The 17105-nt window shown below is 45.8% G+C and overlaps 1 protein-coding gene across 3 annotated transcripts in view; it reads left to right on the forward strand.

Moving 5' to 3' along the window:
* Positions 1 to 17105, forward strand: part of LOC137638797 (metallo-beta-lactamase domain-containing protein 1) — an 89405-nt gene that overhangs the window by 19720 nt on the left and 52580 nt on the right. For 2 of the 3 annotated variants that reach the window (XM_068371168.1, XM_068371169.1), the window contains exon 2: positions 3297 to 3503. In XM_068371168.1, coding sequence (XP_068227269.1) covers positions 3297 to 3503 — 207 coding nt within the window. The remainder of the gene's footprint in view (positions 1 to 3296; positions 3504 to 17105) is intronic. The other variant, XM_068371170.1, reaches the window with a different exon arrangement.

The following is a 17105-nucleotide window of genomic DNA, read 5'->3' on the forward strand; positions in this document are numbered from 1 at the left end:
GACGTTGGTTGCTCCCCTCTGGCCCGCGAGAGAATGGTTCACCGAGGTACTGCAATGGCTAGTAGACGTTCCCAGAAAACTTCCCCTAAGAGTGGACCTTCTGCGTCAGCCGCATGTAAAGAAGGTACACCCAAGCCTCCACGCTCTTCGTCTGACTGCCTTCAGACTATCGAAAGACTCTCGAGAGCTAGAGGCTTTTCGAAGGAGGCAGCCAGAGCGATTGCTAGAGCTAGGAGGACATCCACTCTCAAAGTCTACCAGTCGAAGTGGGAAGTCTTCCGAAGTTGGTGCAAGTCCAATTCAGTATCCTCAACCAGTACCTCTGTAACTCAGATAGCTGACTTCCTGTTATACCTAAGGAAGGAAAGATCCCTTTCAGCCCCCACGATCAAGGGTTACAGAAGCATGTTGGCAGCAGTCTTCCGTCACAGAGGCTTAGATCTGTCTAACAACAAAGATCTACAGGACCTCCTTAAGTCTTTTGAGACCACGAAGGAGCGTCGGTTGGCCACACCAGGTTGGAACTTAGACGTGGTACTAAGATTCCTTATGTCAGCAAGGTTCGAGCCACTTCAATCAGCCTCTTTTAAAGATCTCACTTTGAAAACTCTTTTCCTCGTCTGCTTAGCAACAGCTAAAAGAGTCAGTGAGATACACGCCTTCAGCAGGAACATTGGATTTACATCTGAAACGGCTACATGTTCCTTACAGCTTGGTTTTTTAGCCAAAAACGAACTTCCTTCTCGTCCTTGGCCCAAATCGTTCGAAATTCCAAGCCTTGCTAGTTTGGTTGGAAATGAACAAGAAAGAGTACTATGCCCAGTAAGAGCTCTTAAGTACTATTTGAAACGGACTAAGCCATTACGTGGACAATCTGAAGCTTTATGGTGTGCCATTAAGAAACCTTCTTTACCAATGTCGAAGAATGCAGTTTCTTATTATATCAGGCTTTTAATTCGAGAAGCTAATTCCCATCTGAATGAGGAGGACCATGCTTTACTGAAGGTAAGGACACATGAAGTTAGAGCTGTCGCAACTTCAGTGGCCTTCAAACAAAACAGATCTCTGCAGAGTGTAATGGATGCAACCTATTGGAGAAGCAAGTCAGTGTTCGCATCATTTTACCTTAAAGATGTCCAGTCTCTTTACTAGAACTGCTACACCCTGGGACCATTCGTAGCAGCGAGTGCAGTAGTGGGTGAGGGCTCAGCCACTACATTCCCATAATCCCATAACCTTTTTTAATCTTTCTCTTTAAATTCTTTATTGTTGTTTTTTGGGTTGTCCGGAAGGCTAAGAAGCCTTTCGCATCCTGGTTGATTTGGCGGGTGGTCAAATTCTTTCTTGAGAAGCGCCTAGATTAGAGGTTGTGATGAGGTCCTTTAGTATGGGTTGCAGCCCTTCATACTTCAGCTCCTAGGAGTCGCTCAGCATCCTGTGAGGATCGCGAGGCTCAGTAAGGAAGACGTACTTAAAAAAGGTAGAGTAATTGTTCAAGTCGACTTCCTTACCAGGTACTTATTAATTTTATGTTTGTTATTTTGAATAACTGCTAAAATGAAATACGGAATACTTAGCTCTTAAGGTTAACATATATGCTGGTCTCTACCCACCCCCCTGGGTGTGAATCAGCTATATGATCATCGGGTAAGTTTAATATTGAAAAATGTTATTTTCATTAGTAAAATAAATTTTTGAATATACTTACCCGATGATCATAAATTAAAGGACCCACCCTTCCTCCCCAATAGAGACCCAGTGGACCGAGGAGAAAATTGGTTCTGTGTTGACATAGAGTACTTGAGTACCTACTCGACAGATGGCGCTGTTGATGTACACCCCCACCTGTATAGCGATCGCTGGCGTATTCCGCCCGTAGGTTTTTTCTGTCGGGCAGCAGAGCTGACAGCTATATGATCATCGGGTAAGTATATTCAAAAATTTATTTTACTAATGAAAATAACATATCTTCCAAAGAACTGGATAACAAAGACTCCCTGCAGTCTTTACTGAGCTTGTTAATGCTTGATATCGAGCTACAAACTCCTAACAGTATCGTCCCTCCCTAGATGAGAGATATATTATACTGGAAGCAGGAGAATTTTATCCACTCTTGCCATATCATTTTGTGTGGTGTCTTGTCTTGCTCTTTGAATGTTTAAAGGCTACTCATGAATGACAGGCAAGGGATAGTGACATTGCTCTAACAAGCATGACAGTGCCCTAGAGACTGACCATACAGTATATACATATGATCAGCAACCCAAGCTAGGACCGGGAAGGGCCATGCAATGGCTGCTGATGACTCAGCAGGCAGACTTATAGGCTCCCCCAAACCCCCAATCTTTAGCTCACAAAGATAGGTTGCAGACAATAAAGAAGCTAATGAGTTTGAATAGGACTTGAACCCCAGTCTGGCAATTACCTGAATAGGACTCAATCACCAGGCAGGAATGTTTCCAGTAGGCCACCACAACCACAAAGGATTAACGTTGAGTTCACTGTCTCATTTCTCCCCTTTTTACACTTGGGAAACAGTCTGTGGAAACTTGCTGTACAGTTTTAAGGACTTTTGAATCCACTCATAAGAGTTTATCACATAATATATAATGTAAGAGTAACAGTAATGATAAGTTATGTTCTCAGTATTATGTAGTATAATTTGTAATATAGTCCACAACTGTTCCTTAATTATTTGTGAGTTTAACATAAACAAATATTATTAATCACAGGGAGGCATACAAATTCCTCTTAAATATTGATTTTGAGTATTTGCAGAATTCAGTTATACAAGAGAAAATACCGAACAGCATTCACAGTTATATAACCATGAATACAAAACAATGCCTTAACTGAGAAGGATATAAAATATCTTTCTATAAAAGGGCATGTAACTTACTTACTGTACATAACAGTATCAGTCTCCTTAACCCAACTCTCCTGGGGTAGAGAGCACTTCAAACCATCACTAATATTTTATATTATACCATAAAAACAATAGTATATACAGTCATATAACAATAAATACAGAAGAGCATCCGTAGTTATTATATTAGTTGGTTCTGGGAATGTTATTAAAGAGGCAACACATAGTCATGGATTTTTAACATCCACTAGTAGTTATTGTATAAGGGGGAATGTATTCTGTTCATAATTTTGTATGTTATGAAACCCATAAAATGACACGTTGATAAATATTGTTTAACTATAATTGCTATCAATGAAAAGAAGTATTATTGTGAATGACAGAATATCATCAAGATGAATTATTTTGATGTTTGTGTTTTTACTTGCAGGTAGGCTTCTCACTTCAAGATCTCACTGGGGGGAGATAATAATTATTTTAGAAACGATGTCATATAAGGTTGAAGTTTTGTATGATGGATATTCAAAGATGGAAAATGGTATGATGAAGGCTAATTGTTCCTGTACATTAATAAAAGGACCATCTAATGTGATTGTTGATACAATGACGGCATGGGATAAAGACAAAATTTTGTCAGGTAAGCTCTAAATATTGTAGAAAGACCACAATTGTTGTACTGTATTAGTGTAATGCCCTATGATCTTAAACTTTGTCAATACACTTATTTTTTTATTTAGCCACATGGTTTTTCTTATGCTCCTTGTAAGTAAACTCATGTGTTGTAAGGGAATACTTTACAATTGGTTGATTATTGACGATGCAATATTTCAGCTAGATGGTACATTAATATAATTTATGTATCACTTGAATTAATCAGTGCAATTTAAGATGACTTTCTCTATTCTGCATGTTCACTCTTCATTTATATGGTCATTTATAGTCTGCCACTTGATTTTTCCATTTCTGATAGAATTGAAACATTAGTCTTTTCATTTTTCACTGAATTTAGATAAAAGGCAATAAAGGGACAAGAACTGTAACAGACTGTAATATTATTTTCTGTTCTTACTATCATTGTTTTTACTCTAGCATCTTTTCATTAGAAGAAAGTGTATGCACTTAATATCTTTTTTTTAAATATTTAACTTAGCCGGTGAATATATAATAGCTGCTGCTCCAGCGGCTCGACAGAAAAACACACAAAAACTCGCGAGCGATCGCTATGAAGGTTGCGGGTGTGCCCACCAGCGCCAACTATCGGCCAGATACCGCACATGCATGTAAAAAAGCCTCAATTCTTCTCTGTCGACCTTGACGACAAGACGTATCAATACTCGCTGTATAACCTGGAGTTTTCTCAACATATTTGGTGACGTTAAAGAGCTAAAGTGTCAGAGTGCCACAGCGGAAAATCGTGGGAAAGTGATTAGTGCGCAAAGTGTTGTCAGTGTTGCGACCGAGGGTTCGTCTGTTCGTGCCTGTCGTTCGCCTAGTCCGAGACCTCTTGCAAGCTCCCAAGCCCAGGGGAGAAGTAATGTCGTACGACTTATGGGTTCGAGAGGCCTTGATCAGCGAACAGACGGTTCCTCTATGGTAACAGGCGTGTCTCATCAAGATCGCCCCTACCATAAGACGAGAGAGACCATTTTCTCCTCGTCATCCGAAGGCTTTTCGCATAAGAAACCGTGGAGCAAGGTTTCTAGTCCCCTTAAGCGAAAGTCGGTCCCTTCAGGACAGGTCCAGCGTCCTGGTTGTAGCCATTGGGACAGCTCTGACCATTTGCAGTCATCGGAAGACTGCTCGCCGCCTAAGCAGCAACGTTACACAGGCTCAGAGAGTCTTGGTGTAGGCAAGGTTGTGCAGTCTCAGACGTTAACCCCGTCTTTTACCGCACCCATTCCCGTTGATCCTAAATGGGTTGTGCTGCAAGACATGCAGATCAAGCTCGCCTCCCTTATGGAAGACTATTCTGCTGAAAAGGTTCACGATGATCCTCGCCGCTTAACTCATCGAGATCCTGGCCTTCAGCCGCCAAAACGAGCCTTTGCTCGTCCTGTTGATGTTGGCATTGCTAAGTCACGTCAGTCACGCTTTGTAGAGCCTCACTCGATGCAGTCACGTGTTGACTTTCAGCCGCATATGGACGTTCAGCCACTTCCTAATGCTCTTGTTGACGTTCAGGACGTTCGCCAACCAGCGGAGTTGACTTGTTTTGACGCTGAGCGTCAACCACCGCAGTCTAGAGTTGTTTTGACTGCTCAGTCTAGGCAGTCAAAACAGTCTCGAGTTGACGTCGAGCGTCCTCCCGCTCCTGTTGTTGTTGACAGTCAGGCTGTTAAGCAGTTACATGACGTAGCGTCCTGGACTGCTACTAATGCACCAGTGCGTGTGGACTCTGCGTGTCAAGCATTGCCAACCCCTTTGCTTGTTACTCAGCAGTTGTCGGATGAGGATCCTTCAGATGAGGACGTTGCTGACCCTCATCATGATGATCATCCTTCGGATGTAGACGAACCTAGAACGGTTCCTCCATCAATGGACTTTAAGAAAGTCATGTTAATTTTCAAGGAGCTTTTTCCCGATCACTTCGTCACTGTTGCTCCTCGTTCGCCACCGTCTGAGTTTGCTCTAGGCTTACCTGCTAACATGCCAGCCTTTACAAAGCTAGTGCTCTCTCGCTCTTCCAAGAGAGCTTTACGACTTTTAGGCGACTGGTTGGATACCAAGAGGAGTTTGGGGAAGACGGCCTTTGCCTTCCCTCCGTCAAAGCTCTCGTCTAGATCGAGCGTCTGGTATGCCACGGGAGAAGTTCTCGGCTTGGGAGTCCCTGCCTCTGCCCAGGGTGACTTCTCAAGCCTCGTAGACTCTCCCCGCCGCCTAGCCATGAGACGCTCGAAGATTAGTTGGTCCTCCTCGGACCTTGACCATCTGCTGAAAGGCGTATACAGAGCCTTTGAAGTTTTCAACTTCCTTGACTGGTCTTTGGGAGCTTTAAGTAGGAAAATCTCATCGGCTGATAGAGATGTCTCCTTACTGATAATGTCCTGTATGGATAAAGCCATCCGCGATGGTTCCAATGAGCTCGCCTCCTCTTTTACGTCGGGAGTCTTAAAGAAGCGAGAGTCCCTTTGCTCTTTTCTTTCGGCAGGAGTTACTCCCTGTCAGAGATCAGAACTGCTCTTTGCTCCCTTATCAAAGTTTTTGTTTCCGCAACAATTGGGTAAGGACATAGCTTCTTCGCTTGTGCAGAAGGACACCCATGACTTGATGGCGTCCTCTGCTCGCAAGGGGACTCCTTCTACATCCTTTTCTGCTAGACCCAGGATTGACTCTCCGGCGTCCAGATTTATCCCGCCCTTTCGTGGCAGAGCTCCCAGCAGGGGAAGTACTCGTGCCGAGGGAAAGAGAGGAAAGAAGAGAGGAGCCAAGTCCTCATGTGGCAGAGTCTGACTGCTCACAGCCTCAGACAGCAGTAGGAGCCAGATTGAAGAGCTTCTGGCAGGCCTGGGAGAAGAGGGGCGCAGACCAACAGTCTGTTCGGTTGCTCAGAGAGGGGTACAAAATTCCATTTGTACGCAAACCTCCTCTAGCGACATCCCCCATCGACCTCTCTCCCAGGTACCGAGAGGAGTCAAAGAGACAAGCCCTAAACCTAGAAGTGTCTCTGTTGCTAGAGAAGGGAGCGGTGGTGAAAGTCTCGGACCTTCAATCACCGGGGTTTTACAACCGTCTCTTCCTAGTCCCGAAGAAGACAGGAGGTTGGAGACCGGTGCTAGACGTCAGTGCGCTCAACGTCTTTGTTACGAAAACAAAGTTCACTATGGAGACCACGAAATCAGTCTTAGCAGCGGTCAGAAAGGGAGACTGGATGGTCTCTCTCGACCTACGAGACGCGTACTTCCACATCCCTATACACCCAGATTCCCAACCGTTTCTGAGGTTTGTTTTCAAGAATGTGGTATACCAGTTTCGGGCCCTGTGCTTTGGCCTAAGTCCTGCTCCTCTCGTGTTTACGAGGCTTATGAGGAATGTAGCAAAATTCCTCCATTTATCGGGAATCCGAGCCTCCCTGTACTTGGACGACTGGCTTCTCAGAGCCTCGTCCAGTCATCGCTGTCTGCAGGATCTTCATTGGACATTGGATCTGACCAAGGAATTGGGACTTTTGGTCAACCTAGAAAAGTCCCAGCTGATTCCATCCCAAACTATACTGTATTTAGGGATGGAGATTCGCAGTCCAGTTTTTCGGGCTTTTCCGTCTGCCACCCGAATAGAGCAAGCCCTACTCAAAGTCCAACTAATGTTGAAGAGAGAACGGTGCTCAGTCAGGAATTGGATGAGTCTAGTAGGAACTCTATCATCCCTGGAGCAGTTTGTCTCGCTAGGAAGACTACACCTTCGACCTCTCCAGTTCCATCTAGCCTTTCACTGGAAGAAGGACAAGACGTTAGAGACGGTCTCAATCCCGGTCTCCGAACCAGTAAAGGCATGTCTGAATTGGTGGAACGACAATATCAGTCTGAGAGAGGGATTTTCCCTAGCAGTTCAGAACCCAAACCACGTACTATTCTCAGACGAGTCGGATTTGGGTTGGGGTGCGACCCTGGATGGTCGGGAATGCTCAGGTCTGTGGACCTCAAGTCAGAGGAGCATGCACATCAACGGCAAGGAGCTTTTGGCAGTCCACTTGGCCTTGATGAAATTCGAGAGTCTCCTTCGAAACAAAGTGGTAAAGATCAACTCCGACAATACCACAGCCTTGGCGTACATCTCCAAGCAAGGAGGCACCCACTCCCTCACGCTGTACGAGATCGCAAGGGACCTGCTCATTTGGTCAAGAGATCGAGGCATCTCCCTGTTAACGAGGTTTATCCAGGGCGACTTGAACGTCTTAGCAGACTGTCTCAGTCGGAGGGGTCAGGTAATTCCTACGGAATGGACCCTCCACAAGGACGTGTGCAAGAGTCTTTGGGCGACTTGGGGTCAACCCACCATAGACCTCTTTGCCACCTCGATGACCAAGAGACTTCCAATCTATTGCTCTCCAGTCCCAGACCCAGCAGCAATACACATAGACGCATTTCTCCTAGATTGGTCTCATCTGGACTTATATGCATTCCCACCATTCAAGATTGTCAACAAGGTACTGCAGAAGTTCGCCTCTCACGAAGGGATAAGGTTGACGTTGGTTGCTCCCCTCTGGCCCGCGAGAGAGTGGTTCACCGAGGTACTTCGATGGCTGGTAGACTTTCCAAGAAGTCTTCCTCTAAGGGTAGATCTGTTACGTCAGCCCCACGTAAAGAATGTACACCAAAACCTCTCCGCTCTTCGTCTGACTGCCTTCAGACTATCGAAAGACTCTCAAGAGCTCGAGGCTTTTCGAAGGAGGCAGCCAGTGCGATTGCAAGAGCGAGGAGAGCTTCTACCATTAGAGTATACCAGTCGAAGTGGGAAGTCTTTCGAGACTGGTGCAAGTCAGTATCTGTGTCCTCGTCCAGTACCTCTGTAGCCCAAATCGCTGATTTTCTTTTACATCTGAGAAAGGTTCGCTCCCTTTCAGCTCCCACGATCAAGGGCTACAGGAGCATGTTGGCTTCGGTCTTTCGGCATAGAGGCTTAGATCTTTCCAACAATAAAGATCTCCAAGATCTCCTTAAGTCTTTCGAGACCTCTAAGGAACGTCGTTTGGCAACTCCTGGATGGAACTTAGACGTGGTCCTAAGGTTCCTCATGTCAAACAGGTTTGAGCCATTACATTCAGCCTCCCTGAAGGATCTCACCCTCAAGACACTTTTCCTAGTGTGCTTGGCTTCGGCTAAAAGAGTCACTGAACTTCATGCCTTCAGTAAGAACATCGGCTTTTCTACAGAAAAAGCCACTTGTTCACTTCAACTTGGTTTTCTGGCCAAAAATGAACTGCCTTCTCGTCCTTGGCCTAAATCTTTTGATATTCCTTGCTTATCAGAGATCGTAGGCAACGAACTGGAAAGAGTATTATGTCCTGTTAGGGCTCTTAAGTTCTATTTAGCTCGTACTAAGTCATTACGAGGTAAATCTGAGGCATTATGGTGCTCAGTTAAGAAACCATCCTTGCCTATGTCAAAGAATGCTTTGTCATATTTTATCAGATTTTTAATACGAGAAGCTCATTCTCACTTGAATGAGAAAGACCGATGTTTGCTTAAGGTTAAGACGCACGAAGTTAGAGCTATAGCAACCTCCGTGGCCTTCAAGCAAAATAGATCTCTGCAAAGTATCATGGACGCGACTTTTTGGAGAAGCAAGTCAGTGTTCGCGTCATTTTACTTAAAAGATGTCCAGACTCTTTACGAGGACTGCTACACACTGGGTCCATTCGTTGCAGCGAGTGCAGTAGTGGGTGAGGGTTCTACCACTACACTTCCCTAATTCCAATATCCTTTTTAATCTGTCTCTTGAAATGTTTTTAATATTGTTTTTTTGGGTTGTACGGAAGGCTAAGAAGCCTTTCGCATCCTGGTTGATTTGGCGGGTGGTCAAAGTCATTTCTTGAGAGCGCCCAGATTAGGGGTTTGATGAGGTCCTGTTTGTATGGGTTGCAGCCCTTGATACTTCAGCTCCTGGGAGTCTTTCAGCATCCTAAGAGGATCGCTGGGCTTCGTGAGGAAGACAGACTTACAAGGCAGAGTAATCGTCTAAGTCAACTTCCTTACCAGGTACCTATATATTTGGGTTTTGTTATATTATAACTGTCAAAAACTCTAAGCATATACGCTGTAAACTTAATTAACTCTGGTCTCTACCCACCGCCTTGGGTGTGAATCAGCTATTATATATTCACCGGCTAAGTTAAATATTTAAAAATGATATTTTAATTATAAAATAAATTTTTGAATATACTTACCCGGTGAATATATAGATTAAAGGCCCTCCCTTCCTCCCCAATAGAGACGCAGCGGGACGAGAAGAATTGAGGCTTGTTTACATGCATGTGCGGTATCTGGCCGATAGTTGGCGCTGGTGGGCACACCCGCAACCTTCATAGCGATCGCTCGCGAGTTTTTGTGTGTTTTTCTGTCGAGCCGCTGGAGCAGCAGCTATTATATATTCACCGGGTAAGTATATTCAAAAATTTATTTTATAATTAAAATATCATAATTAGAAAGTTTCTCACATATTCATTGCATGTACAGTACAGTGTATACAGATTTTTATCTATAGACAGAGCATTGTATGGTGTGATTCTCTTTTGATAAAGAACTGTATAAGTGGTATCAGAGAAAAGACCTTGATCTATGTAGAAATTAAGGGAAGCTGATTTAAAAAGAAATGCCCTGTTTGTTTGGCCACAGAATATGCTGCAGTAAAAACAACTATGCGTATGTGTCATCCCTTTTGCCTTAAAGTATCCCATTCCTTTTAACTTTTCTACTTGTATCATAATGTACGTGAAAGATGATATGGAGCTGATTTATTATTTATAAGAAAAAAGTATTTTATCCAGAAACCTTAATAATTTCAGCAAAAGAAATGACTGATGTAGGCTCATAGAAAATCATGGTCTAGTTGTATATACTGTAAATTTGATGAATAATTCAAACCAATGATCATTATTAAGAAAAGCAAAATTTAATTTTTCCGTTACTCTATACAAACCTTCTCTATGTATAGGGGTATTACTTTCAACGTACAGTAGCTAAAAGACGAGCCATAAGACTTTTAGTGAGGGATAACCACCCAACCCGCTAATTATCGGAAGGGGTGGGGGTTAGCCGGCTACACCGCTCACTCACACACCTGGGCTGAACACTCACTTTGCTTTTTTTCTTGGTAGAGAACGGACGTTGCCGCTCTCCTCCTCCCTTGCCTTTTTTGACTTGCCATTGACTGTGAATTTAAATATTGTTCCATCATCCTATACAAACCATCTCTATTTATAGGGGATATTACTTTTAACGTAGATGAAAGACAAACCATGAGATTTTAGAGAGGGATAACTACCCCAACCGCTAGTTAGCTGGAGGGGTGGGGGTAGCCAGCTATCTTGCTCACTCACACTCTTGGGCTGAGCAACCTCTTTGCTTCTGGCTCGGTAGAGTGTGGACGTTGCCGCTCTCTCCCACCTTAAACTTGACTTGCCACTTGATTCTTAAACAATTAATTCTGTTTTTTCTTTCACTTTTCATTTTGTGTGTTTTCTTCTGACCGGCCTCATGCGCACTTGTCCTGGACCTGAGGGCCATTCCTGTGGTACCTTTATGTCTGCCCTTGAGACGGATTCTTACCAGCTGTGTCCATCTTGCCGAAGCCAACGGTGTGACCGGGACAGCACTTGTCACGAGTGTCAGAGTGATCTGCCTCCCAGTGGGAGGTTTGGGCCTAGGAAATAGGAGAAGAGTAAGCGAGATTCTTCTCCTTCTGGGTGTTTCTCGAAGTCAAAGAAATCTCAGACTTCTTTTACCCCCTGATCTCTTCGCGAAGTTGCTCCTCGAGCGGTCTTCTCTGGGAAACGGCTGAGTAGCAGCGCAGCCCTATTAACCCTAGGTCAACCTAGAGGATCGATTGACGGTACCGTTTCCCCTAGTGACACAGTTCCGCCCCTTCCCTTGGGGAGCCCCTGCTATTTCTCTGATTTGTTGCAGATGTGACCATCACTGGGTGTAGATGGTACCCCATTGAAGGAAGTTCTGTTCAAACTCCTTTAGTTGGGTGTTGAGAGCAAGTGTACACCGACTTCCTCAGAGATGAATCCTTGCCCTTTGGGCACAGCACTGGACTCCTGGTCCCCTGCTGTGGCTGACGCCGAAGACCGCTTTTCCCCCCGGCTGAGTCTGGGGGAGGGTAAAGACCATGGTAATGTTCTCCTTTGGGAGGACATCTCTCATCTGCAAGAGAGAATCTTTTGTGACCAGAGTGTGACTTCTGATCAGACTCCCTCATCGGAGGAACTTGCTTGACGTTCTCCTTCAGGGATTCGTCGCATGAAGGAGTTTTAACCACTCATCACCATGGGCACGTTCCCCCATGCATTAAGGAAACGCCTGTTTGAGCCTTCAGGATTTCGTCACACTGAGCCTTCAGGGTCTCGTCACACTGAGCTTTCAGGCTCTCATGACCCTGGGCTTTTGGGCTTTCGTCACGCTGAACCTCCGGGTTTTCGTGACCCTGAGCCTTCGGAGTCTCGTGACTTTGGTCATTTGGGCCCTCGTCATGTTGAGCCTTCAGGCTCTCGTGGTTCTGAGTCTTCGGACTCTCGTCTCGCTGAGCCTTTGGGCTCTCGCTACCATGATCCCTTGGTTTCTCGTAGCTTGACACAATCCTTGGGTGGCACTCCTAGTATTCCCCTGATGGCTTCTCTCCTTCCTGGTGCCTTTCCTCCTTGAGACCCTGGGAGGAGTTCTGAAGTTTCCTCCATTGTAGGACCTTCTCCTAAGGAGAGACCTCTCTCCTCCTATTATTATTATTATAATTATTATTATTATTAATTGGTAAGCCACAACCCTAGTTGGAAAAGCAGGATGCTATAAGCCCAGGTGCTCCAACAGGGAAAATAGCCCTGTGAGGAAAGGAAACAAGGAAAAATGAAAATATTTTAAGAAGAGTAACAACATTAAAATAAATATCTCCTATATAAGCTATGAAAACTGTAACAAAAAAGAGGAAGAGAAATAAGTTAGAATAGTGTCTCAGAGTGTACCCTCAAGCAAGAGAACTCTAACCCAAGACAGTGGAAGACCATGGTACAGAGGATATGGCAGTACCCAACACTAGTGAACAATGGTTTGATTTTAGCGTGTCGTTCTCCTAGAAGAGCTGTTTACCACAGCTAAAGAGTCTCTTCAACCCTTACGAAGAGGAAAGTGGCTACTAAACAATTTGGTAATCTCAGTGTTGTCAGGTGTATGAGAACAGAGGAGAATTTGTAACGAATATGCAAGATTATTCGGTGTGTGTGTGTAGGCAAAGGGAAAATAAACCGTAACCAGAGAGAAGGATCCAATGTAGTACTGTCTGGCCTGTCAAAAGACCCCATAACTCTCTAGCGGAAGAGGAATCGTGAGGAAAGAGCCACAGAGATGTCTGGGAGCCCCTTGCAGGTATGTGTTCTACCGGTAAAACCAAAGGGAAACGAAAAAGGTTTAGGCTGTCTCCCCCAAAGTAGGGCAAGGTGATCTCCATGACGGACTCTTTCTGCCTCTCTCCGATAGAGGGGGTTTCTCCAGAGTCTCATCCTCCATTGCTGCCTGACGTAATCCCTCCCTCTGGGGAGGACCAGTGTCATCTCAGACAATAGACAGCCACAAAGCCCTTTTTTTGGGAGGAATTCCTGCCTCAGAGTAGAAAGCCGAAGGACTCGTTCACCATCCCCAAGTCCTCGGCAAGAGCTTCCGCGCCTCAGCAAGAGCGACCTGGGGAAGTCTCTCCCAGAACATCAGCAAGAGATGCCCCATCTACCAGATACCCCTTCAACGGCCTATCTTGACTACTTCAACCCACCCCGGGCTCTTATGGGTGAGAGCTTGGAGGTGGATGCGCAATTTGGTTTCAAGGACAACCTTTCGCTTAGAGCTGCTAGCCCTAAGCTCATAGATGCGGAGCAGAAGGAGTGTGAGCATGCCTTCTGGCAGGTATTGGCCTGCATTAGATCCATCAATAGGCTGCCAAACCCATCAGCAGCCCCGCAGGGTGGGATAGACACGGTCCTTGACCAAGACTACGGCATTCAAAGATCCCCGAGGGTCAGTGCAGCTTTATCCTGGTCAAAGGGGTTGAAGAGTGCCAGAAGGAAGGTAGTGTCTCAGGCTACAGGTTTCTCCACCTCCCTCCGAGCAGCCTACTCCTCTAAGCTCCTCTTGCTGCCATTTGTGCAGCAGAGGCAATATTATGAGATAATCAACTAGCCTCTTCCAGTGCTACCTTTGGACCACTCCATAGAGGCTCTAACAAGTTGTGTTCCCTTCGAGAGATTGTCGGTGCTCTAAGTCTCATACTCCGCCTCGGAGATCATCAACCAGGAGAAGGTGGCAAAGTACGGCATGCAGGCTACTTCATGGCTGGATCTCTCATTGGGATTGGTGGGTCACTTGATCAGGACTCGGGACTGGTCTCATGAGTCTAGTAGGAAGTTGATGGAAACCCTCCTCTTGTCCGGTACCAGGATGATGGAGTTCCTCTCCCACCAGGTTGTTAACCTGTGGGCAAATACTATCCTGAAGAAACGGGACTTGATCAATGAGAAGTTCCATCGACAGCTACCACAAGCCGATATTTCCAGGCTGAGAAACTCTTCTTTTGAGGGGAGTTCATTTTTTTACCCCAGTAGACGTCGAGCAGGTGGGTGAGAAGTGGAGGAAGTCCAACCAGAACTCCCTCCTCCATAGGGCCCTGATATTGCAGCCCCATCAACCTCCGCCACAAAATAAGCAACCTCCATCCAAACCGGCGATGAATTGGGGTATGGGCACAAAACATCAGGGCCAAAAGGTGTCTAAAAAGCCCTTTCAGGGCAATGGCAAAGGTTCAAAGTCCTTCCGTGGAGGGAAGGGGAATAGGTTATTCGGCAGAGGCTGATCCCGCTAGGATAGGCAGTCTTCCCACCTGTCCACTTGTAGGGGGATGCCTGCAAAGCCAGTAAGGTGGCTGCAGCTTGGGGCAGAACCCTGAATGGTCGAGGTGATTCATTCACGGTATCGCATACCGTTCATTCAATCTCTCCCTCCACTGACTCGGGATCTAATCCCAACAAGCTCTTAGGTGAAGGGATCCACGAAGGAGCTAGCCCTTCGCGCTGAAGTCCAGACCATGTTGGAGAAGAGTGCTCTCCAAGAGGCCCTCAACGGGTTTCCAAGTTTCTTAAGTTGACGCTTTCTTGTGAAAAAGGTGTCTGGAGGCTGGAGACTAGTCACTGATCTCTTTACGAGACTGTTCGCCCTAGCATCATCTTAGGCTCACAGAATCTGTCTCTTAAGATATCTGGACGACTGGCTTATTCTAGCAGACTTGGTGGCAACCGTTGTTCAACACCGAGACAAACTTCTGAGGCTTTGCCAAGATCTGGGGATCATGGTAAACCTTAAGAAGTCACAACTGCTCTCTCAAAGACTAGTATACCTGGGCATGATCATAGACACCACATAGCAACACAAAGCATTTCCATCAGATGGAAGATGTCAGAGGCTGATGAAGGTAGCAGGGCCCTTCCTTAGGCAAGAAGAGCTTTCAACCCAGAGCTGGCTGCATCTTTTAGGCCACCTATCATCCCTGGCCCGTCTAGTACCCAATGGTCACCTCAGGATAAGATCCTTCCAGTGGAATCAGGCTTCAGATTCCCCAGACACCCTAGTTCCTCTAAGGTCAGAAGTATGGATGAACCTCCGGTGGTGGGTGGCAGATGAGAACCTCCGCAAAGGAGTCGACCTTCTTGTCTCTCCCCCAGAACTGAATCTTTTTTCGGATGCATCAAAAGAAGGGGGCCCCACATGCTGCATCGCACCATCTCTGGCCTGTGGTCCAAATCAGAAGGGTACCAGCATATAAATCTCTTAGAGATGAGGGCAGACTTTCTTGCCCTCCAACAGTTCTACCAGTTCCTGGTGGGGTAATCCATGGGGTAATTAAGTAGCCTACTTAAATAAGCAAGACTACATTTTTGCAGCCCCTGTGCCATCTAGCAGTAGAGATACTCAGATGGGCAGAAAACAACTCGGTGTCCTTTTTTGCTCGCTTCATTCCAGGCAAAAGGAATGTACTTGCAGGCAATCTAAGCTAAGCAACTCAGATAGTGACTTCTGAGTGGTTTTTGAATCATCTAGTAGCCAACAAAGTCCTGACTTCATGGGGTTCCCGACTGGATCTGTTCTCGACGGCCCTGAATTTCAGACTCCCGCTCTATTGCTCCCCAGTCCCGAACTCCTAGGCTCTATGGCAAGATGCATTCCAACGTCAATGTTTAGGCATTCCTCTGTTCTGTTTGATGAGAAAAGTCCACAGCCAAGTCAGAATAAGCAAGAGCTTATCAATGACCCTGATAGCTCCGCTATGGCATCACGCAGAATGGTTCCCGGACCTTCTGCAGCTCCTGATAGAGTTTCTGAGGACACTTCCTCCATAACACGATCTACTCAAAGAACTACATGCCAGCATCCTCCACAAAGCTGTAGTTTCGCTACAACTTCACGCCTAGTGACTCCAGTATTTCCGCAATCTGAGAGGCTTTAAGCAATGAGTTGCAGAAAGGATGTCTGGATAGCTCATACGCTCTCAACGTCAGTCTACCAGGCTAAGTGGTCTATTGTCTGTGGTTGGTGTCATAGAAGAGTTATCACTCCCCTCGATGTCTCTACTCCAACAATAGCGGAGTTCCCTGTATACCTTCTGTAAGAAATGCTCTTGGTTTCGGCACTCAAAGGCTACTGCTCAGCCTTGAGTCTCACCTTTAAACTGAAAGGAGTAGATATTTCCTCCTTGTTAGAATTATCTCTCCTCATACAAAGTTACTTGACCCCAGTCGGAAGTTAGACCTCCTCCTTGGAACGTGGTTCGAGTTCTTCAGTCCCTGAAGGGAGCTCCATACAAACCATTATGCGAGGCAACAGATCACCACCTTACTCTGAAGACGGTGTTCCTACTCGCTTTGGCTTCGGCCAAGAGAGAACCTGAACTGTATGTTCTATCATACTACATCTCCCATTTAAGGAGATGGGGAGAGGTAATGTTCACCTTTGTCCCTGAGTTTATTACTAAGACTCAAAATCTGGGGGTGTTGGGGCGCTGGGAGATCTTGTAGATCTATGTACTGAATCATCAGCAGCCATTACCTGGCCCTCCTTAATCCTGTCTTGGGTGGAGAGGGGGCTTGGGTGCTTATCATATGTATATATGGTCAGTCTCTATGGCATTTTCTTGCTTGATAGGGCAGTACCACTGTCCTTGCCTGTGCCATTCATGAGTGGCTTTTAAAACCTTTTAAAGCAGTCTGAGTTAGAGCATTCCTTCATGGACGTTCATGCACTCATTAGTGAGTGCAATAAACCGGGTGATGTGACCTCGGTCATTGATCGTCACTTCAGTGCCCCCTGAAGGGTTGAGGCCTTCTCTGGAGCTGCCATGGTTGGCTCTTACTAGTGAGGCTCTGGATCTAATTGACAGTCAGGATCTATGAATCTGAGAACTCTTGCATCCAGTTAATCAAACAAGATACTGCCTGCCCATCCCCTACCCCCCACACTCTCGAGATAGCAAAGGTTCTAAGGGCCAGAGC

The sequence above is a fragment of the Palaemon carinicauda genome, chromosome 3, assembly GCF_036898095.1.
Source record: "Palaemon carinicauda isolate YSFRI2023 chromosome 3, ASM3689809v2, whole genome shotgun sequence".
NCBI lineage: Eukaryota > Metazoa > Arthropoda > Malacostraca > Decapoda > Palaemonidae > Palaemon > Palaemon carinicauda.